The 26028-nt window shown below is 25.4% G+C and overlaps 2 protein-coding genes across 5 annotated transcripts in view; one reads left to right on the top strand and one right to left on the bottom strand.

Annotated features, from left to right (window-relative positions):
- Cad99C (cadherin 99C) overlaps window positions 1–26028 on the bottom strand; it is a 115357-nt gene that overhangs the window by 65779 nt on the left and 23550 nt on the right. The window lies entirely within an intron of this gene.
- Window positions 18276–25454, top strand: LOC107070917 (uncharacterized protein C15orf61 homolog). Of its 3 annotated transcripts, none has more exons than XM_089179499.1 (4): window positions 18276–18812; window positions 20738–21148; window positions 22274–22517; window positions 23384–25454. In XM_089179499.1, exons 2-4 carry the CDS (start codon window positions 21032–21034, stop codon window positions 23509–23511), a joined length of 489 nt encoding a protein of 162 aa, XP_089035625.1. In that variant the 5' UTR covers window positions 18276–18812; window positions 20738–21031; the 3' UTR covers window positions 23512–25454. The 3 variants fall into 3 exon arrangements, with proteins under 3 accessions (XP_089035625.1, XP_089035624.1, XP_015184960.2); XM_089179498.1 differs by having other exon boundaries at window positions 20750–21148; XM_015329474.2 differs by having other exon boundaries at window positions 18277–18812; window positions 20904–21148.

The following is a 26028-nucleotide window of genomic DNA, read 5'->3' on the forward strand; positions in this document are numbered from 1 at the left end:
AAAAAACATGTGTTCGGATATTTTAAAAAAAAGTATTCTACAATGTTGTCTAATTCTTTTTCTCTCATGTATCTTGTAATCAATTTTTTTTTTGTAAAATTTTGCAGACAATACAATTATTTTAATCTATATATTTCATAATCATTAATAAGAATAATATTTACGAAATAAATAATTTAATATTAGTTTTTGAATAAAATAGAAACATTTTTAAATAGAAAAGAAATGACACGTTTGGTAAAAAAAAAACATACCACCCTCCTTACTTGTTTATGTCGACCGTCTGTTCGTTTGGACCTTATACTTTTGTCGCATACTTACGTGTTTATCTCTTTTTATTCTTTTACCCTTTTATCGCTCCTACCTACAAACATTTTGAGTATCGAAAGAATATGTGTTTTTACGCTTTGTAGTATGCAGTCGCACTCAAACACACACATATCCAACCAGGAGCGATAACTACGAAGCATAGCATAAAGAGGAGACCGAGAATAGGAAAAACTGTATAGCTATATTTCGTCTCATTCCCTCGCAGTCTAAATCCTATGTTTGTCTCTTTTTCTCTCATTATTTAGTATGGCAACCGTTTCATAGCTTCGTTACATAGCTCCGTTTCCGTTTATTTACTTTTCAGATCACTCCCATTCTAAAGAAGTTTTCACTTCAAAAAATAAAAAATACAAAAACATGATGGATAAGAAAATACAGTAAACGTAAAGTAAAGGAAGCGGAAAAACGAGAAAAAAAAGAACATCGAAAATAAAAATTGATCTCAGGTAAAAAACCAATTGGTTAATACTCTTATCTATTACTACTATTTGTGTTATCTGTTATCTCAAAATGTTTTCCTCTCAAATAACTGCAGTAACATCAGCAACAACAACAACGGTACTCTCGAAAATCTCTGAAGGGACTCTTCTCTCTTTTAGTTGAGTACTCAACAAACCTTTTTCGATGAATCCGTTCAAAGCTCTCTCAGCTTTGCGAGTATTGAAACTGAACGTTTACAACAACTACGACAACGACGACGACGACGACGACAACGACGACTCTTTGCGATTCTTTACTTCGACAAAAAGTAAGAAAACGAAACGAATAAAGGTAAATGGGAAAATAAAAATGAGACTGCAAGAACAAATATTTAAAAGTGAAAAAGGATAGAAGGAAATATTCATTTGCATGAATCTTTGGACCGGTGTTACGTGTGTCGAACAAAGAAACACCGCAGATTCTTCCTCCTCCTCCTCCTCCTCTTCCACCACCCAACCTCTTCACCACCTCATCCTTCACTTCTTCTTCTTCTTCTTTTTCTTCTTTTTTATCTCCTATGTTTGCCAATGTGTGTCTCTTCATATTTTTAACCAAAAGAACCAACACTAGTTACCTTTTCTTAGGCCGTTTCATCGTTTCGTTACCGTTACATGAATTTTCGTTCGCTTTTTTCAAATCACTCCTATTTTAACACGTTGAGTGCCACACGAATTCTTAGGGAAATTCCTGTCAGACCATAGGCGTTACATTGTATTGGAAAAATAGTTAAATATGTCAGTCACATGTGACGGACGTGGCCTAAACGATAAGTCTAATGTCAGTCATAGATGACTGACGTGGCACTCAACGTGTTCAAGAAGTTTTCAACTTCAACAAAAGATAAAAGTTGAGAGAATCGAATAGAGAATAAAATCGTAGAAACAAAACGATTGAAAGACTATATATATATATATGTGTGTGTGTGTGTGTATCTGTGTATTGGTATAAAAATAATAGTCGTCGTATAGCAATGAAAGCAATGTTCCTGCGCTTAAGCGAATAGCGTGTAAGCTTCGTTACACATATTTACGATGGTCAAGCGACATAAACAATACAGATATAAGGTGTACCCCCATTTCTTGGTTGATCGTGACAGTGCATAAATCCTTGACAAAGGTATATAAGTATTTATATATAGATATATTCGTTGCAACGATCTATAGATCGGATAAGGTTCGAACATTGAGAGAAAAAGAAAGAAAAAATACGAAGGTTTGAAGATAAAAAAAAAAAGAAAAAAAAACAAAAATACAAACCAAAGAATGAGATAATAAACATATCTACTTTGTGAATAAAAGTTATTTTTATTTTTTTTCACGTTAAATTTTAATCAACATTTTGTTTCACTTGCAATTGATTTCTACTACTTCATACTTAAAATGTAACAAAATTAATTTGTTTTTTTTTATATATAAATTGTTAATTTTATTTCAATTATTAATTTTAATAATTTTTGTCATAAGTCTTTGATATTTTATCTTAAATAAAAAACACAAAAAGTTGAAAGTTCACATACTCTGAACGTTGAATATTTCGTGACGATGAATTTTTTTTATTCAAATATTTAATATACTCTTATATTAATTATAATTTTAATAATATAAATGTATAATATATATATATATATATAATATAACTATTGATAAAAAAATGAAAAATTAAACAAAACAAACAAATTTGAATTACACATTCCGAACGTTGAATATTTCGTGACGATGAATTTTTTTATTCAAATATTTAATAAATATTTAATATTAATTTTAATATTAATATTAATCTATATTAATTATCATTTTTAATAATACAAATGTATAATATAATAATAATAATTTTGATCATAATAACATTGATAAAAATGAAAAATTAAACAAACAAAAAAATATCTAAAAAGTATCTCGAATAACATCGTTAGAAATTTGTTATCCAACATTCACGAGTAATCTAACACCTGCTGGAGTGTTACCTCAAAGAATTCGTCAATTGTATGTGTACCTGTATGTGTATGTTTATGATAATATTTAAATGCTAAAGAGAGAAAGGAGAGAAGAGAGAGAGAGAGAGAGAAACACGCAGGTGTCTTGGATTGAATAAATGTAAGACGATCGAGTGTTTGATTAATTAGAATATAAAGTAACACCTAGACAGGATTGATGTTTTCTTAAATCAATTGAACCAATCGTAAATTTTTAAAACGTAAATTTAATTAAACAAAAAAAATAAAATAAAAAAAAAAGATTTCGCAGTAATTGACTTTTTTTATTGGATGTTAAAAAAAATGGAAAAAATGCCATAAATAAATAAATGAACTTTGATACTCACTTAATTGGTGTAAAAAATCGTTCGAAAACTTTTAATCGTGGGACGAATAAATCCTGTGTGTATGTATGTGTGTATGTGTGTTTACCTCGTGATGTTTTCTACGACAGTGAAGGAACAGGTGTGTTTCACTTTTGCAAGACTACAAACATGAGATCCTGTAAACGTCGTACGAGTTTTAAACGGATTCTCTCACCATATGCGTGACAACAACCCACGCATCGATTAAAAACATTTAATCGCGTGGGAGTTTCGAGTTATTCGATATAATAATTATTCGATCGATATTTTTTTTTTGTGTTCATAAATATTGCAATAATCTAATATGTATCTAATAGATCATTATTATTTATCAATTCATAATATATAATTAGAAAGTAATTTTATTAAAAGTTCAGAATGAATTGTGAAAAATGTTCATCCCCAAATTTTTCATCCCCAGTGTTATTTTATTCATAATTATATTAAACAAATGGAAAATAATATTTGTATATAATAAAAGTGTTCAATATCTATTAACACGTTCCATACCACGTGTACCACCCGTCGTAAACGTTAAACTTGTTCTTCAGGCCACGTGTACCACCGGTGGTACACTTACCATTAAACATATTTATTTAATGTACTAAAAATATATGTTTATAAGAAATTTAATTCTGTAAAAAAATATTTCTATTAAAATATCTATTAAATGTATCTATTTTAAAAATATATCTATAATATTATATCTATATATTATGATTATTAAAATATTAATACATTATACAAAATGCAGTATAGAACAAAGCACATAAGTTTATTTAATTGTTATATTTACAATAATTAATAATTACATGTATAATGGTTAATTTGATTAAAACAAAATTAAATGGTCTGAGTGACAAAACAGAGATAAAAAAAAGGACTTGGCACAGAACGTGTTAACATATAAAAGGGGTTGAAAAATTCTGAATGTAACACGTGAAAGGGCTGTAATCAAAATTAAATCTCGTTCATTTAAACTTTAATTCATTTAACGATTGTTTTACAAAATTAAAAAACAAACAGGGACGTTCCTTTTGATTAGTTTAAGATTAAAAAAGATGCTTAAATGTTAAAAAAAAAAAAAAAAGAGAAAAAAAATACACGCAACGTTGTAGAATAATTTTTGTTTCTACACTAATCGATATAATCTCATTATAGATAAAGCGTTTTCTTTGCAGGATATTTTTTTTTTTTTTTTATTTACTTTTCTATCGTTTATTATAACAAAAGAATTTTTTTGTCAGTATTTCATCTCAACGCAGGTATTATCCTTCATTCTTACCGAGGTCAAGGATATTAATCATACGAAGAATACTATACAGGTTTTTTCATTCAACATTTTCTTTTTCAAACTTGATCATTTATCTCTCTCTCTCTCTCTCTTTCTATCTTTTTCATCTTTTTATTTTTTTAATTTTTTTTTTGGTTTTGTTTTGTTATCATTTATATTCGAAAGTAAATCGAGAGAGAGAGAGAGAGAGAGAGAGAGAGTTTTTCATTCGATACCGACTTATCGATCTTCTATGCTACGGGCTAGTAAACAAGTTGTGTTCTCGACATTCCGATCGATCGTACGTTTGGTATGCGAGGGAAAGTCAAAGAGAAATAGGGAAAGAAAGAAAAATAGAAAGATAGAAAGAGATAGGAATAACGAATAATAAGAAATCTCAATTGATTTCTACGAATTACAACATGACGTGAAATACGTGTCATTAAGGAACACGCGAGTATCGAGAGGTTTGAATGAAATTTTTCAATGTTACCAATATAGACAGTGATGATATCTGAAATCAAAGTTTTTTTTCTAATAAAATAACTCAGATCGACATTATTTTGTAATAAAATATCTCATATAGAAATTATTTTCTATTCAAAATAAATTATTAGATATGTAACGTTCAAAACTATTATACAATTGTTTAAACAATCTTAAATATAAGTAAAAACCATTAGAATATTAAAATAACTGTTAAATAATCGAAAAGAATGTGTATTGTAATTTAAAAGCACTGTGTATATGTTCGGAACACCGTCTTTCTCGGAATTCACCTTCAGACTGATACATTGTCCTCAATACAAATTCATTTATTCAATGTTGTTTATATGACTTTTCGAATGTCGCGCATGTGTGGAATGATTACAATATTTCTAATAAAGAGAATTCTAAGCTTTATATCGTTCTAATTTGAACATTTTTATCATTCTAATGTAATTTATTTTATCACTCATACGCAGTAGTGACTTAGAGACTTAAATCAACTTGTATTGTATTGTATCTACAAATAATCTTATATTGTAAATGTTAAGTATCTTGTACTGTAAAAAAAAAGTGTATTAAAATATTAAAATAATTATTAAATAATCGAATAAAGTGTGTATTGTTGTTTAAAAGTACTGAAAATATGATCGGAGTACCCACCTCTTCGGAATTCACCTTCAGACTGATACATTATCCTCAATACAAATTCATTTATTCAATGTTGTTTATATGACTTTTCGAATGTCGCGCATGTGTGGAATGATTACAATATTTCTAATAAAGAGAATTTAAGCTTTATATCGTTCTAATTTGAACATTTTTATCATTCTAATGTAATTTATTTTATCACTCATACGCAGTAGTGACTTAGAGACTTAAATCAACTTGTATTGTATCGTATCTACAAATTATCTTATATTGTAAATGTTAAGTATCTTGTAGTGTAAAAAAAAAGTGTATTAAAATATTAAAATAATTATTAAATAATCTAATAAAGTGTGTATTGTTGTTTAAAAGTACTGAAAATATGATCGGAGTACCCACCTCTTCGGAATTCACCTTCAGACTGATACATTATCCTCAATACAAATTCATTTATTCAATGTTGTTTATATGACTTTTCGAATGTCGCGCATGTGTGGAATGATTACAATATTTCTAATAAAGAGAATTTAAGCTTTATATCGTTCTAATTTGAACATTTTTATCATTCTAATGTAATTTATTTTATCACTCATACGCAGTAGTGACTTAGAGACTTAAATCAACTTGTATTGTATTGTATCTACAAATTATCTTATATTGTAAATGTTAAATATCTTGTACTGTAAAAAAAAAAGTGTATTAAAATATTAAAATAATTATTAAATAATCGAATAAAGTGTGTATTGTTGTTTAAAAGTACTGAAAATATGATCGGAGCACCCACCTCTTCGAAATTCACCTTCAGACTGACGGATTATCCTCAATCAAAATTCTTTTATTCAATGTTGTCTATATGACTGTTTGAATGTTATAGATGTTAGAAATGAAAATAATATACCAAATAAAGATAATTTCAAATGAAAACTATGTAACTATATGATTTTTTGTTTCCTTCTATTGTAATTATTTTATAGCTCGTATAAAATTATGACATCTAGTTTTACATTGTTCTGTAATAAAAGTAAAGTGTATTAACATTTATTTGATCGCTCGTTTTTGAGGCTACCATTCAATTATTACCAACTTAGACGAGCGTGCATTTGTTTCTAACAATAGAAAAGTCAATTAATCGGCTTGCTGACGATGAACGTTGGCAATGAAAAGCCGATGAATCGGCTAGCGATGAAAAAAGTGTTAAAATTGTGTTGTATACTCAGTGTACACATAGTGTACATAAGTAAACTCACAAAACTAATTAATGGATAGTCTTATAATATAATTTATTATATACTAATTAATTAAACATTTATATATTAAATATAATTAACATTATATTATAATGTTATATATATGACTATTTGAAAGTTGAGCATGTGTATAACATGTTAATAACATTCTGAATAAATTAAATTTAAGATTATGAAGTTTACTCTGAACTCTTCCCCCACTCTTTCACTAACAGTTCCCTCACTCCTTCAGCATCCTTTCCCCCACCATATCCTAATCTTATAAAATCTTTACGCTATAATCTTAAATTCTCTCAGTTCTTTATATATATATATATATATGATGCTTAAAATATCAGAATTATCTCTTTTTACAATTTTAATAGATCACGTACAATGTTATACTTTATTTGCAACTGCTGTAAAATAGATTTTCTTCTATTTCGTATGTAAAATAAAAATTCAAAAAAAAAAAAAAAAAAGAGAAAGAGTAAAAGAGAGTTGATAGAAATTCTTGTACGATTGAACGTCGGTAACTGACGACTCCGACAGTTTCGTATTTGCATTGAATGCAATAACTTATCAAACTCGAGGAAAAGCTCTACGAGAAAGAGGTGAAGTCTTTCGACGTATCTTGATTAATAGCCAAGGAAGCATGACTGAACTATCACCCATGTCACGATACAAAATTATTTTACATATTACATTCTTTTACGTGTTACAAATTCCAACAGTATTTTTAACAATTTTAAGGCATTTAATGAAATACCTTTTGAAAACAAACAAAAAGAAACAAAAATATTCTATTTTATAAAATTATTTCAGTAATTCTATTTAAAAAAAAAAATAATAAAATAAAATAAAATAAAACCGAGTTATAATAAATAATTACTTTCAAAAGTGATTAAATGCGAGCACTATGTTAAATACGATTAGTATCCAAATTAAGAATTAATAATAATAAAAAAAAAAAAACAAGGAAAAAATAAGAACTCGAGATACGCAATGTTTGCATACCCCCAACGGTATGCAAAATAAATATAAAAACAAATAGAAAATAAATATCTTAGAATCGAACACGAGACATACATTGAATTAACTGTTAGTACCGGTTCCGTGACGATCGTTACGATCCACGCTCGACTTAATTACTCTCGTCCTAACTATTCCCTCCTTCTACTAACATTTTTCTTAACCACTTAACCATAGATACTATATATACTATATTCATTAGTATTAGTATTAGTATTAGTATATTTGAACTTGTAAACATATCTATACATATACAAGTACTAGAGTTAAATAATCAAACAAATCTGATAATATTAAATGAATAATATTAATAAGACTAAGGGGGGGGGAGACTTTCAATGAAGATCTCACAAAAATTGTTTTATTCAAAAAAAATAAATAAACAAAAAAAAGAATATATAGTATATAAATGTTATATAGTATATATTATATACTATATAATATATATATATACTATATACTATTATTATATTAATATTATATATATAATAATATAATTAAATAAATAATATAATAAACTAAATAAACTAAAATAAAAATATAATATATAATATATATATATATATATATATATATACTACATTTTAATAATATTTTAATAATATTTGTACTAATACTATACACAAATTTAATATAAATATATATTAAAATAAAAATATATATATAATATTAAAATATATATATAAAATAAAAATATAATATATAAAAATATAAGTAAATACTATAATAATACTATAAATATTATATAGTATATAATTAAAAAGTATAATATATAGAAAATAAAATATAAAAATAATACTATATATATTATATAGTATATAATTAAAAAGTATAATATATAAAAAATAAAATATAAAAATAATACTATATATATTATATAGTATATAATTAAAAAGTATAATATATAAAAAATAAAATATAAAAATAATACTATATATATTATATAGTATATAATATATTATATATATTAGTAAAAGAATATACTATATTTATATACTTTATATACAATAATTTGACGTAGTGGTGGCAGACAACCGGTGGTAAGCTTGTCTTGTGGTTCGTTGCTGAAGTTAATTACTAATTAACCAGATATAAGAGAAGTTAAGGGGAAGTTGGATCGAGGGGAAGGTCCATCGTTGGATACTGTATAATGAGTACAAGTCTTGTAACATTCGTAATCGTAAATAATAAAGAAATGGTGTAGGTATATCTATATATATATATGTATAAAGGGAATGAAGAAACTAACGATAATACTCAAACCAACTGGACGATTAAGAAGAGAATTAAATTCATGATCATTTCTATCGAAACCATTCGGTTTAATATCGTTCCCTTTATCTTGTACTTATTTCTCTTTCTCTTTCTCTTTTTCTTTTCTTTTTTCTTTTTTTTTTTTTTTTTTTTTTTGTTAATCTGATTTTCTCTTTCAAGAACGAGGGCGAGGCTTCGAAATTATCCACGGATAATTTCTGGTCGATTGAACCGAAGCAAAAATGTTCGTTCTTACTCGTATATACCTTTCACTTTCTTTTCACGATTTGAACGGTGGTAAGAAAAGGCCAAAAGGAAAGATGAAGAAGAAAGATGAAGGATGAAGATGAAGAGAAGATATGATGAAGATGAAGCGAAGATGTTCTACGAAGAATTATCCACAACTTATGTGGGTGTAACTAACTTTAATTTGGATTATTCTTTGTCTTTTTTTTATTTATTTTTTAAGGGTTTCTTTTTTTTCTTTTTCTTTTAAATATCAATCATTTTTATATTTAGAACAAATGTAACGACATTTATACGACATAACAACGAAGTAAAAAAGGATTTCTTTCGAACATAATAAATCGAATATGTTAAAATGTTAATTTAATTGTTAACAAGATTTTTCAATTATTATTTTATATACTATATTTTTAAATACTATATATTTTATATTTATATTAGTATATATATATATACTATCTTTTATATACTATATTTTATATAGTTTATACTATATTTTTAAATACTATATTATATATATATACTATCTTTTATATACTATATTTTATATAGTACACAAAAGAATATATATATAAAGTAATATAGTATATAGTATATAGTATATAAAGTATATAAATATAGTATATTTTAATATATATATTATATATATATTTATAGTATATTATATATTTATAGTATATTATAATATATATAATATACTTTTACTAATATTATATACTATATAATATACAATATATAGTATTATTTTTATTTTTTTTTCTATACACTATACTTTTTATTTTATATACTATATAATATTTATAAAATTATTATAGTATTTATATATACTATAATAATTTATATATTAATATATTAATATATAATTTAAAAAAAAATATATATATAATAAGATATAAATATAATATATAAATATAATAATATATAGTATTATATATATTATATAGTATATAATATATAGTATATAAAATTTATATATATATATATACTATATATTTTTTAAATTTATTTTTTTTTTTTTTTGAATAAAACAATTTTTGAGAGATCTTCATTGAAAGTCTTAGTTTTAAGGTTTTAAGTACTAAGTTTTCTCTTAGTTTTACTTTTTTTTTCTTTGCTTAGACACCCGATATGTATAGAGAGAGAGAAAGAGAGAGAGAGAGAAGATCTTAATAAAAAAAATCTGTTTAATATTATTAAACTCGTATTGAAGTAAATTGGAATAATAATTTTTGCACAAGTATTCTTACTCGTTTTTTTGTTGTTCTTTGTCGTTTTTAAGTATTCAACCGCGCTCTGGTTAATCGTCCTACCATCCACCCACCCCACCCCCTTTTCTATCCCACCCAATGGAAATATGTAATTTCGTTTAATTAACGTCCGTGATCGTTCAAAGAGATAACTTACGAAAAGCGAAGTTGCCTGACCCATAAACGCTCTTTCATCTCTCACGATACCGTTTTCAAACTAATTACGAATAACACGTCACTTGGTATACCATAAGTTCAATTTCTCTAATGTTTTTTTTTTTTTATTATTTTATATAGGTACTACACATTCTCTGTCTTTTTCTCATATATATATATAGTTTGTAAAATTTTCCTTTCATTTATTATAATTAACGTTACAATGTACAATCTATCGATCAATGTAAAATTATATTTTATAAATTGATGGGGATACTTCGATTACTTTTGTAGTTTTTTTTTTTTTTTTTCTATTTGATCAAAAAGCATTTCTTCGTCACTGAGACATTTACATCTTCCTGCATGAGTCATAAAAATAAAAATATTGAAAAAGTATTGAATTAAAAAAAAAAGAAAACAATACTAAAATTACAATCAACTTCCGAACAATAACGCTATGCCACTATATGATACTCTGTCATAAACATCAAACTTGAAAAGAAAAAAGAAAAATAGATGAAAGCGATAAAAAACAAATAAACAATAAAAAAAAAAACAAGATTCAAAAATTGAACGTTATCCAATAAAATATTTATATTGATTTTTATATATAAATATAAAAATAAATAAAATATGAAATATATGAAATATAAAAATATATAAAATATAAGATATATAAATATAAAAATAAATAAAATATAAAATATATGAAATATAAAAATATGTAAAATATAAAATACATAAATATAAAAATAAATAAAATATAAAATAAAAAAATATAAAAATAATTAAAATATTAAAATATATAAAATATATAAAATATAGAAATATATAAATATAAAAATATAAACTATAAAATATATAAAATATAAAAACATAAAAATATAAAATATAAAATATATAAAATATAAAAATATAAAAATACAAAAATATATAAATTATATAAATATAAAAATAAATAAAATATAAAATATAAAAATATGAAAATATATAGAATATAAAAATATAAAATATATAAAATATAAAACTATATAAAATATAAAATATATAAAATATAGAAATATATAAAATATAAAATATATAAAATATAAAAATATATAAAATATATAAATATAAAAATAAATAAAATATAAAAATATAAAAATATATATATATATTAATTATTGTTTGATTTTGAATAATAAAAGAATAAAAATAAAATTTACAATTACAATTACAATTAAAAATGAATTATTTACGATTTTATTTGATCACGTTAGACATCAAATTGTTTTAAACTTTTGCCAATTAGTTTCCTAATGATTTGAGTTTTGATACAACTATATATTATTGTTATCACAAACTAAACTAAAGTTAAACCATTTGAATCAATCTATCCATCAATAGAATATTTCAAAACGATACTACTAGCAATACCTTATACTGGTAAAAGAACACTCATGCGAATAGAGGTGTACTCTTATAGCACGAAAACCGGATTCGTTCTATACGCGTTCTGCTAATGAGAAATCTACCCTGTTCATTTCTTTTTATCTTTTTTTCTTTTTCTTTCCTCTTTTTCTTATTTTTCTTTTTATATTTCTTCTTCTTCTTCTTCGTACTGGTCACCTTTTACAAGGTGTCTTCCATGCACTACACTTGAAGAACATAATTTAAGAAAGAATTACTATCCTATATCTTATAATACTCATACTTTTAATCATTCAACATAATATTTTAGTTGAAACTTTTAAACTATAGCATGTTTTTTGAAAAACTGTTCTATTAAGTGAAGAAAAAATGCACATAGTGCCAATATAGTGGCTTTTGGTCAAACCATTAAAATAAGTTTCTGTATAATTCATTTTATATTTATAAATGTATCAATTTTATAACGTTTTCTATTTCTTTTTTTTGTAATTAACATACTGTATAAGTTATTATATATTATTACATATTTTATACAGTTTAATAATTGCATATTAATAAATAAATTAACCCTAATAGCACAAAGTATTTTGGTCAAACCATTAAAATAGGTTTCTGTATAATTCATTTTATATGTATAAATGTATCAATTTTATAACGTTTTCTATTTCTTTTTTTTTGTAATTAACATACTGTATAAGCTATTACATATTATTACATATTTTATACAGTTTAATAATTGCATATTAATAAATAAATTAACCCTAGTAGCACAAAATATTGAAAAATATTGAATACATGTGTATTTAATATTAAAAAGAGATTTAATGTCATTTCTAATATTAAATACACATGTATTCAATATTTTTCAATATTTTGTGCTACTAGGGAACATTTTCATTTTCATTCTCATTAGTATTATCATTATTATAGAAAAAAAATATATAAATAATATTAGAAAAGGTTTGTAGGATTCAATAAAATTGGTTTTAACGTTTGTCCTCATGATTTTTAATGAACATTAAACAAAATCGAAATTGGATTGTTCCATCGAGTTAAATTCACTTCTAAAATTACATCTCTCCGACCTGGATTCGTGGTTTGCGTTTAAAGTCATGATGAAAGCCGACACAATGAGACCACAATAGCTGATGAGATGATATTGAGCTTTACACCCAAGAAGAAGAAGAAGAAGAAGAAGAAGGAATGCCTTTGGGCTTACAAAAGCCAACTCAACAAAACAGTCTGTTCTCAACTGAACGTACGTTAACATCTTGTGGTAAATTGTAAATTTTATTTTTACCATAATATCATGAATATATATATATATATATTGAACACACGCAATACTTTACTTTATTACAAGGGATTGCGTGATCTTCATTCGCATAGTAATCTTCATCTTCATTGCAATTCATCTGCACACGTAAATTTGTTAATTCAATCTTTATACTTTTGTTTAAGGATTGTCTTAATTTTTTATAACTATCTTTTCACTCTTGTCAACTATTTTGTGTTAATAGATTTATCTTATAAATAAATATTTGCATAGTAATCTTCATCTTCATTGCAGTTCATCTGCACACGTAAACTTGTTTAATAAACCTTATACTTTTGTCTAAATATTATCCAAATTTTTTATAACTATCTTTATTATTATATTCTTTTACCTAACCTCTCTTTTGAAAAAATTTCGTGTTAATAGATTTATCCCATAAATAAATATTCGCATAGTAATTTTTATCTTCATTGCAGTTCATTTGCCCACGTAAACTTGTTTAATAAACCTTATACTTTTGTCTAAATATTATCCAAATTTTTTATAACTATCTTTATTATTATATTCTTTTACCTAATCTCTCTTTTAAAAAAATTTCGTGTTAATAGATTTATTCCATAAATAAATATTTGCATAGTAATTTTTATCTTCATTGCAGTTCATTTGCCCACGTAAACTTGTTTAATAAACCTTATACTTTTGTCTAAATATTATCTAAATTTTTGATAATTATTTTTATTATTATATTCTTTTACCTAACCTCTCTTTTAAAAAAATTTCGTGTTAATAGATTTATTCCATAAATAAATATTTGCATAGTAATCTTCATCTTCATTGCAGTTCATCTGCACACGTAAACTTGTTTAATAAACTTTATACTTTTGTCTAAACATTATCTAAATTTTTTATAACTATCTTTATTATTGTACTTTTTACCTAACCTCACTTTTGTCAAATTTTGTATTAATAAATTTATCCCATAAATAAATAAATAAATAAATAAATAAATAACGGGCATGTATAAATACAATAAAAACTAATCAAGAACGGAAATTCCTAACGATGTTCAACCTTAACGATTAAGAAAAGTATGGCGATGAAAAAAGAAAAATAACAATAAGAAATAAAAATAAATAGACAGGATGATACGTCAAGGAAGTTGCATTCGCAGGTGCAGAAAGATGCATGCCTGAGCTTGTTTGCCGTTTGCAATAGGTTCGATTAGCAAGAGTTCGAGACTAGGTAAGAGTAATTATCCCTCATCGGTGCTCAAACAGTTTCACAGAGCTTACTGTATCGGTAATTTGAAGGAATTAAAAGGCAACCAATGGAAACCAAAGGAAACCGAGAGGATAACGAGGCACTTGGTGGATGCTAGAAATGTATTTTACTTTCATAAAGGTTTCTGCATTCCTATCTGTCTGAGGATCGGTACCTCTGTTCGATAACACGCCGATAATTCAGGACAAACAACATGAACAATACGTATTAGTCGTGCAAACAGAAGTAAATTTTGCTAACACAGCATGCTTACTATTACTACTACTACTATTACTATTATATACAAGCATATGTATATATATATAGGTACACAGAAGTGTACAAGATCAAGATCCTAATCTTTCTTAGCCTGAAACTATCTCTTGATATCGATTCTTAATGGTTTTTACCATTCGGCATAGATCAAACGATCGAAAATGTTCAATCCGTGAAATTATTGCTTCCGAATAAACCTATAAATATTTTATTGTAAATAAAATCAAATAAAAAATTAATCATTTATTAATTAACGTTTAAAATGCAATCTCTGAGGTATAATAATGGTATTATGCTTTTTACGAATCTGTATGTAATCCAATATCTTGAACAATTCTTCTTCTTCTTCTTCTTCTTCTTCTTCTTCTTCTTTTTTTTATGAAATCAAACAAGTATGATGAGAATACGCATGGAATTAAATTCACGCGTAAGTTAATAAAATGAAAATGAAGGGAAGATGAATTTAAAAGAAAAAGAAAAATTGCGGTATTCGAAGTAAGAGGATACCGTTCGAGATACCGGAAGACTTGACACTACCATGATAAAAAAGAAACACTATATATATAGATATATGTTCGAAGTGACTCGACAGAGTTACTATACTGTACCATATACCAAGAAACGATACATAAACCAAGTACCTCGGCATCGTTTCTGCGGCCAAGTTGAAACGAGACGTAAGATGTTCAAAGAAAATAACAGAACCGAGATGAAAAAGTAAGAAATTAAAAGAAGAAAAATAATAAGAAAAAGAAAAAGAAGAAGAAGAGAAAAAGATCCGCAAAAGAGAAACGAAATCTGCCTATGGTTTTCTTCTTTTCCCTTTGCTTACTCCACCCCAACCCTCTTCTAACCACCAACCGCATCAACCAAGTTGATCCTTGCGGTACAATGAAAGAAATAACAAAAGGGGTTTCTACTTCCTTTTAGGCTTTAAAAAAGTTTCATTATTCAGCTAGCAATATTTGCCAACATCCTTCTATATTAAATAATTATTATTATTATAATTATAATTATAATTATAATTATAATGATGTGACGATATATTTAAAATATTAATATGAACGCGTAGTCGAAAGATAATTATCATCATTTTGTATTCATATGAAATTATGAACACTTTAATGGCCGCTCACACAACATGTGCGTGATAGTTGGAACAACCGTTATTTATTTATAACTTTTTATATATTTAAGATGATATAAAATTAAAATTGTTATTAAATTGTTGCTTTTTGTTTTATGTATATTCATTTTTTCGTTAATGACAATAAAGTTGTTTGAAATTAATTTTGTAAAAATATTATACCACTGGCCTCTAGCGACGTTCGACTGTATACATGTGCGGCCATTGAAGTGTTAATTTTAACCCGTTATACAGATCCATGTATATTGGTGTTTTTTTTATAGGATAAAGTATAAAAAAATCAAAAAAAAAAATACGCACGTTTCGATTTCAATCTAGTAACAAGAAAAGTGGAATTTGATGTTATGATTCATTCATCTTCTTTATCACTGTAATATTTATCGGTTAAAAAAAAAAACAAACAAAAAAGAAAAAAGAAAGGGAAAGAGACAGAAAACTCACGGAACGGTAGTTGGTCAGACGTAATATTACGTTTAGCAAGAAAATTGATGTTTCCAAGTCGGACTGATACCTTTCTCCTTTACAAAAACATGCTAGACAGTATCATATTTATTATTATTATTATTAATATTATTATTATTTGGTTTTACTTTCAATGTAACTAAAACTAACGCTATCTCTAATAATAAATCTTAAAATAAAAGATAAACGAGATTTATACAAAAGTCTTATTTTCACTTTTTTCTTTAACAACGTTTATCTAAAAAAATAAATAAAATGAAGAAAGACACAAACAAACAAATAAAAAATAGAAATCAGAGATAGATACAACCCATTATTATTATAAAAAACAATTTGTTTCTTTGATCGACGTAACAAAAGGTTTAATCTAAGAAAACAAAAAATAATAAAAACAAAACAAAACAAGTTTAAATAATAATCGATAAATTTACTTGGAGTAGAAGTTCGTAACGCCTCCTCGAATGAGAGAGGATCCTCGAAAATCCCGTTAAACGTTCGGTCCAGGCATTTGATTTGAAATTCCTAGTGATTATGTTCCCATACGTTTCTTCTTTTATCAGTGTTGGTAGATATACGTGTAAATAGTAAATACAATATATTTCTATATAAAAGATATTGTGTACCTAGTTAGAAACATGTATATATATGTATATAAATGTATATATGTATGTATGTACCGCAATCTGCATGGTGCATAATGAAGGAACAGGTACGAAAGACTACGACGAGGCGTTTAAATATGGCCGTTACATCATTTATCTCACGTAAATCGTAGACTTGCATCATAATAAATAAATAATACACACACACCATGCGTTTTGCTAAAATACATTCCATCTCTTGTAACACGAACTACGTTTAGTGTTTAGTGTCTATAAATATTATTGTATTCTTTTAAACCCCATTGGTTAATGAATCTTTCTACTTTTACGGTGAAAAAAAAACAAAACCCCTTCCTTAATTCCTTCCCCCCCCCCCAAGAAAAAAACCAAAAAGAAAAGAAAATTCAAAGGTCCCATTTTACGAAATTGAAAAATGTTTCTATCCCCTCTCCTCTACTCCCCACCTAACTGCACGCCCCCACCACTCGATTTAACTGAACAAAATGGCGTGCGTATAAATCATGAATCGGTTTGTTGGTTAGTTTGTTTGTTTTTTTTTTTGTTCATTTTTGTTCTATCATCGTGTTATATCTATCCTTACGATGCACTCACGTGCATACCTGCTGAGAGATAAGCTGCATTTCCTGTACTCTCCACTTCGGATTAGCGCATCAATGTAATCCAATTTGACGTTAGATGTTTCTTCTTTTTACCTGTTTATGAGTTGGGGGGGAATCGATAAAGAAGATAGAACGATGAGAGAATTTTTGTTCTTTTTTCAACACTTGTAAGAGCAGCAGCAGCAGCAGCAGCAACAGGCCAGAGAGCAAGAAAGTGAATGAGCGCATATACACGGCTACCGCGATTACGCTACCTATCCACACCAACGATTATTTATAAGCTATTTTCACGTTGATGAAGAAAATCAAGTAATCTTTACGTACGTGTGTGGTTAAGTTCGTAAATGAGATATTAAATGGTCTCCCTTTTTTTTTTAATTTGTTCTATGCAATCTCGTGAACTTACCTGAAACAAAAAGAAAAACAAACAATCAATAATATTTGTCAAACGTTATTTCATTCTATTAAATATTATTAGAATATAATTATTAGGTCTAGCGGAAAATTCTGTCCATTTTGAAAATAAAATAAAATAATAAATTTTTCCTAATTTGAACAATTAATTAATTTCATTACTTTTGAACTCTTGCATTGCAACATGGTGGCAATTTGTATATTCCATTTTAAGAAATGGGGCCTTATCCCTAGTGACGAAAAATTGAACTAATGTTTGTTTAAATGGACAGAATTTTCTGGTAGACCGAATACTATAATATAATTCACAAAATTATTATGATATTAATGTTGCCATAATAATAAATAATTATTTAATATATTCGACAAAATATTTATCATAAAAAATAATTTTGAAAAAGCCCGCCCGTGCTAGCAGCGTACCAATCGTAACAACCGTTCGAACGTCTGCCTATAGCAACGTTTCTTACAATCATCACGTGTTCACAGTCAATCACGTGTTCACAGTCTCATTACGTTTCTACAAGTTTCTACAATCTTTTACGATAAGCCAAACAAAATCACGTGTATATTAAACTTTGGTGATAACTAAGAAGAATAAAATAACAATTGTGACCATTTAAAAGCAAGGTATTCATTTAAACAAACTTATCATATTCATTTAACGTCGTTCGCATCAATCAGTCATTGTATACACCATTCCATTAGGGTCGTCTGCGCGTGTCTGACTCTAATATCGATGCACTTGCTAACTTTAACCTAAGGTCGAGCACGCGCATCAGAATATTTACGAACACATACGAAGTTCAACTATCGTAAGAAAATACGCGGGCTTTTTAAATAGAATCAACTAGTACGAGGGAAGAATTTTGTTGGTTTTGTTTCACATTTTAGTTCACAAAATAAATTTTTATAATAACAAATATTTACATTGCAATTGTATAATAGTCAAATATTTGTGTGTTATAATTTGATCAACATTGGATTCCTGTAATCTCTTAGATTTTAAATTATTAGATTATAAAGAGAACAATTATTTTGTTTTGTTTTAAATTAATTCACAAAATAAATTTGTATAATAGCAAATATTTGTATTGCAATTGTATAATAGCAAATATTTGCATTGCAATTGTATAATAGTAAATATTTGCATTGCAATTGTATAATAGCAAATATTTGTGTGTTATAATTTGATCAACATTGGATTTCTGTAATCTCTTAGATTTTAAATTATTAGATTATAAAGAGAGCAATTATATTGTTTTGTTTTAAATTAATTCACAAAATAAATTTGTATAATAGCAAATAGTTACATTGCAATTGTGAAATAACAAATATTTGCATTGCAATTGTATAATAGCAAATAATTGCATTATAATTGTATAATAGCAAATATTTGCATTGCAATTTTATAATAACAAATATTTACATTACAATTGTATAATAGCAAATATTTGCATTGCAATTGTATAATAGCAAATATTTGAATTGCAATTGTATAATAGCAAATATTCGTGTGTTATAATTTGATCAACATTGGATTTCTGTAATCTCTTAGATTTTAAATTATTAGATTATAAAGAGAACAATTATATTGTTTTGTTTTAAATTAATTCACAAAATAAATTTGTATAATAGCAAATAGTTACATTGCAATTGTGAAATAGCAAATATTTGTATTGCAATTGTGAAATAGCAAATATTTGCATTGCAATTGTATAATAGCAAATATTTGCATTGCAATTGTATAATAGCAAATATTTGTGTGTTATAATTTGATCAACATTGGATTTCTGTAATCTCTTAGATTTTAAATTATTAGATTATAAAGAGAACAATTATATTGTTTTGTTTTAAATTAATTCACAAAATAAATTTGTATAATAGCAAATAGTTACATTGCAATTGTGAAATAGCAAATATTTGTATTGCAATTGTGAAATAGCAAATATTTGCATTGCAATTGTATAATAGCAAATATTTGCATTACAATTGTGTAATAGCAAATATTTGAATTGCAATTGTGAAATAGCAAATATTTGCATTGCAATTCTATAATAGCAAAATATTAGTGTGTTATAATTTGATCAACATTGATTCCTATGAACACACACTTAGATTATAAATTATTGAATTATAATTTTGTATATTAATTTATAATACAAAAAAAAACATATATTATTTATTATAATCGAGTTTGATGATAAGACCAGATCAGAGACCATGGCTGTGTCAACAACTGTTTTTTTATCCTTCGATTAAATTCAACTTTCGATAATCATAAAAGAGAGTTCTCGTTAACCTTGACATTTCTACGGAACGGTGACCATTCTACCTCTCTCTTTTGTCACGTTTATTTTCGAAAGGCTGACTATATATATACGAATGGTAAGAGGAAAAAAGGAATGTGAAAAAGAAAAACTAGTTGGAAAAAATTCTTCGTGAATTTTATTGTTAAATAAAAAAAAAAAAACAAAAAGATAAACACAAACACATACGAAGTTAAATCTAAGAGAAGTAACGCCTTTAATGCATAGTAAACGTAACCCTTGAAGTTACTGAACCAGATTGCAGGTGCATGTATCTCTTATCTCGGTCATGGTGAAAAATAAGTGAAGAGAAGCTTGGAAATACCATTACTATACTATACTAAACCCCACAACCACCACCACCACCACTTCCCCTATGGAAATACGAGCTTGCTGTTTTCGAAATTTTCAGTCGTTAAAAGATAAAACCTAAACGAGACACGAGAAGGGAAGAAACCTAAACAGAAAGAAGAAATACACTCTGGAAGGATGAATATATCTTTGAAATAACTTGATTCCTTAAAAGGTTCTAAAAAAAGGATGATAACCAAAATACCGAGAAACGTCTTAAATACGTTTCTTCTTTCAAGGATTGAAAAAAATGGTTTTACGAAAAGGGGAGCATTTTTTTTAAGGGACAAACCTCTTGCTTCTGAGGTAAAAGAATTTGCATTTTTTATCCTATTTTTTTTTTTTATATTCAATTATTAATAAATATAACTTATTGTAATTAAATTAAAATTTAATTACAATAAATATAATTTATTATAATCATTTTTAATAAAATTAAATAAAATTTAAATATAATAAATTTTATTTAATAAAATTAAATATAATGAAATGTAAATTGTAAATATAATTATTATATATAATTATTATAAATATTATTACTAAATATAATTACTAAATATAATTATTATAAATATAAAAATATAATAATATAAATTTTAATCATATATAATATACAATAATAATAATAATAATTTTAAATTTTCTCTGGGTGCAAGGCCCTGGCATGAGGCACACGAAGGCTCTGTTTTCAGGGCCTTCGGAGGAGCTAGGTACCGAGCTGATAAATATAATTACTAAATATAATTATTATAAATATAAAAATATAATAATATAAATTTTAATTACATATAATATACAATAATAATAATAAATATAATATATAATATTATATTATATAATAATAAATATAATATTAATAAATTAAATTTTAATAAAAAAATATATAATAAATTAATATTAAATATAATAAGTATAATTATTTTTAATATTTAATATTAATAAATATAATTTTTGAAATATTGATCAATTTATTCAAATATTTTTACGAATCATAATACAATTATTTAGATATTTATTTAATATATATATTTTTTTTGATATTAAATATTTTATTAAAACGAAACGTGGAAGCATAGATTACCGAAAAGGGTAGGAAGATATTTAGTTTACGTATACCCAACCCCCTTATGAAATTTCATAGCTAAAATAATTTTGAGAAGGATACTCTATCTCTTTTCACCCATAATGATCCTTTTATTCCTCCTATGTTTCGTTATGCTCGATCGAACACCACACGTGCCAACAACACATGGTAAAATAATATTGCCAAGATGGGCGAATCAAAAAGAAAAAAAAAAAAATAGTTTCATTTAACGAAACAAAAATGAGTGTATTATTATTTAAACCCATTAAACTAATTTATCTTTTTTTTTCTTCCATGATAATGATGAGAAAATTAAATTAATTATTTTAATGATATTTCATTCTTAGGTATTAACAAATTATTTATTACAAACTAATGAACCACCATGGACTTCGTATTTTGTCAAATACGCTGATGTTGTGAACGATCAAAGAGGAATGTCACACTTCAATTGGTTTCTGGGTAATAGTAATTATCATGTATTGAGAACTGGTTGTTTTCCATATATCAAATATCATTGTACAAAACGACCAATAGAGGACCTAAGTATTGACGATAAATTTTTCAAGGTGATCAAGATACTTAACCTTGGTAAGTTACAATTTTTATATCAAATATTAATTAATTAAATATGTCTACACCCTATATCCTTCTTGATATATATATAAATATAAAAAGAAATATATATAAATAAATAAAAAATAAAATATATATATATATATATATATATATATATATATATATATATATATATATAAATAAAATAAATTAAAAATAAAATTATAGATAATATAATAAAAATATAATATATAATAATAACTAAATATAAAATATCCTTCTTGGTATTTAAAAAAAAAAAAAATAAAAATATAAATAATATAATTATAATATAAAATAATATAAAATAATAAATATATAAATATAAAATATCCTTCTTGGTATTTAAAAAAAAAAAATTATAAATAAAATTATATATAACATAATTATAATATAATATTAAATAATAAATAAATATAAAATATCATTCTTGGTATTTAAAAAAAAAAAAATTATAAATAAAATTATAAATAATATAATTATAATATAATATAAAATAATAAATAAATATAAAATATCCTTCTTGGTATCTAAAAGAAATAAAAATTAAAAATAAAATTATAAATAACATATATTAATATTATATATAAAATAATAAAAAATAATAAAAAATAATATAAATAAATATAAAATATATATAATCAATATAATATATAAATAAATATAATATAAAATAATATACACAAAAAATAATAAATAAATAAATAAATAAATATATATATATATATATCTGTGTACCAATTTAAAAGGAAAAATATCATTCAAATGAACTATCTTTATAGTTTAAAACCTTTCCAAGTTTCTAACAAACCCATTTCTCTTATCTTAACTCATTGGTTGTCAACTTCTTCAATTTCAAGGTATACCTACTTTGATGTATGGATTAGCTGCAACCTTTCTGATACGACATCAAGAAACCGTAAAAACATCACGAGGAAATATTACCATTTACTTTTTATTACCTGAAGATAAAGGTTCTTTATACTGATCAAGAATATTTACAACAATAATCATCAAATAATTTCACATTAAAATTCACACATATGTACAATATATAATATTTAAATAATGTCATATTGTTAATATTTATATTCAAATTATTATTTTACTTATTATATCATTAATATAACGAGATAATATTATTATTCGAATAATAATAATCCAATTGAAATTGTAATTGTAATTGAAATTGAAATTGAAATTGAAATTCGTTGATGCAATTACAACGTCACCGATTCGAATCGGTTAAACCAAGGTAGAGTACCCACCATACTTTACTAAGGGACAACTAACAAGACTTGTGTCGAGGGTGTGTGCCAATAATGTAAATCCTATTAATATTGCCAGAAGGCAATTGCAAATGCGTTAGATTAACTAACCTGCAAATCAACTAACTCTTATCATTAACATAACTTTCTAATTAGCTACTCGTGTTAAACCTCAGAGACATAAACTGAAATCATAATAAAAAGGGATCTCTCATTTCTTAACGTTGACAGAGTTCAACGATGAAAGATTAATGATCTCACCCATCCCCCTAACCACCACCCACTCACCTATTCCTTTTTTGATTTTATCATAAACACCATAATCTAATATATTAATTATGTATCAAGTTTTAAATAATGAATCTCATTGTTCTTTTCCTATTATTTTCCTTCTTTCTTTCTTTCTTTCCTTTTTTTTGTTTTTTTTATTGTTTATTTACTTATAAAACAAAACAATAAATATATTTGCAAAACAATAAAAAAGAAAAATAATAAAACATATCGTTTAAAAAGTGTGTGGGTTGGTTGTGTATACGTACGAATATTTCAACGAGATAAAACACGCCCACGCACACATACGTTTCTATTCGAAACATTGGCGCTAATGGCCAATTCTATTGGATTATTTTCTATGGAATAATCTTCATTAAATGATTTATTTATTTCAATCCGTAAATTCGATTAACATTTTTAATATATGCATAGACACACACATTATAAATATATACATATTATTCCATAAATTGATTAAATTTGAAAACGTGACAAGGAACATTTTAATTTATAGGTTAGGTTATATTAGACTAAAAACAATTTGCAAAATTTCATTCGATTTATATTGATTGAAAATATCCAACTATTTAAACTGTATTTTTATTAATTTATATTTTTATTTTGTATTAAGTTTCTTTTGTGATTTTTTTTTTTTTTTTCATTAAATTGAACATGGTACTACGTGAGACAATTTCAATCGATGTGAGAAATATAAGTAAAAAAAAAACTATTATTCATTTAATTTATAACTTTCACTATAGAATAGACATAAACTTTCTCCATAAAACCTGTCAAAGTCTTTCGTAACAACTAACAACTACTTTTTTCCAATTTTTTTTCTTCAAAATTGCAATACTCACCGACTTCGATCTTTTCGAAAAATAAGCTTCGGAAAATAACTGTTACACGTACGTAATACTTACTGTATTACGTTGTTCGAATGTATATTAAAAAAAAAAAAAAATACACATAAAAATAAAGTAGTATAATAAATCAACCTGTAAAATCCTGGGAAAAGGAAGGGAAAAGGAAGAGAGAAAAAAAAACACACATACACACACACACACACACAGAAATAACTATTACCGTTTAACTATCTTTCTTTCTAGGAGTAGGAGTAAAGGGTGGGGGAATGGTAGTAAGAGTGGGGGTAGAATTAATCGTGAAGAAACTTAATTAATATTCCAACATCGTGCTACTGAATACGTAGCGGTACACCTATTGAAATTCAAATTCATTTCGTAGCTAATTAAACTCATCGTGATCCAACCAATAAGGTTGTTTTCTTCATATTATATTTTCTTTTTTCTCTTTCGACAAATTTATTTGACAATTAACAAATTTTACAAGAAAACAACCAAGAATAAGAAGAAGAAGAAGAAGAAGAAGAAGACAAAACAAAACAAAATATCAAGCAGGATCCTTTTAAAAGATAACCACGGTGATTTAGTTGAATCAAGGCTCATAAAATAAAATAAAAAAACGACCAAATTTTTAACCTAAGCAAGAAGAAGCATTTTGTCGGGAACATCGTGCAACCTTAAAGTCCACCCCCTCCACCTCATTCCATTACCCTATACCACCACCCCCACCCCCACTAGATATAATACTACTCGTGTATCCTAACTTCTATGGGTCGATACAGTGAGAGGATGTGGAAGGAACAAGAGAGAAAGAAAGAGGGGAGTATATAAGATAAAATGAGAAGAGAAATAAAAAAGGAATAAAAAAAAGGGGATAAAAAGACTCGAGGACGAAGCAAGGAACAACGAAGGGCGCGTCACGAGCAATTAATTTCACACGAGCTCCGGGAACGAAACATTTGCATGTACGATTATTAGTTACTGACTTTAATTTAAGATATTATCTAAACTCATAATCATTATAACCTAATAACACATTAAATATATGTGTGTATATATTTTTATTATTTTTTTTTGTTATTGGATTTTTTAAATAAATAT

The sequence above is a fragment of the Polistes dominula genome, unplaced genomic scaffold (genome assembly GCF_049000335.1).
Source record: "Polistes dominula isolate Pdom_NZ unplaced genomic scaffold, Pdom_raw_medaka contig_27, whole genome shotgun sequence".
Taxonomy (NCBI): domain Eukaryota; kingdom Metazoa; phylum Arthropoda; class Insecta; order Hymenoptera; family Vespidae; genus Polistes; species Polistes dominula.

Coding starts and splice junctions, on each gene's coding strand:
- LOC107070917 (XM_089179499.1), top strand. CDS start 21,032: ATGATAACCAAAATACCGAGAAACGTCTTAAATACGTTTCTTCTTTCA. Junction 21,149..22,273: donor ACAAACCTCTTGCTTCTGAG/GTAAAAGAATTT, acceptor TTTCATTCTTAG/GTATTAACAAATTATTTATT. Junction 22,518..23,383: donor GATCAAGATACTTAACCTTG/GTAAGTTACAAT, acceptor TTCAATTTCAAG/GTATACCTACTTTGATGTAT.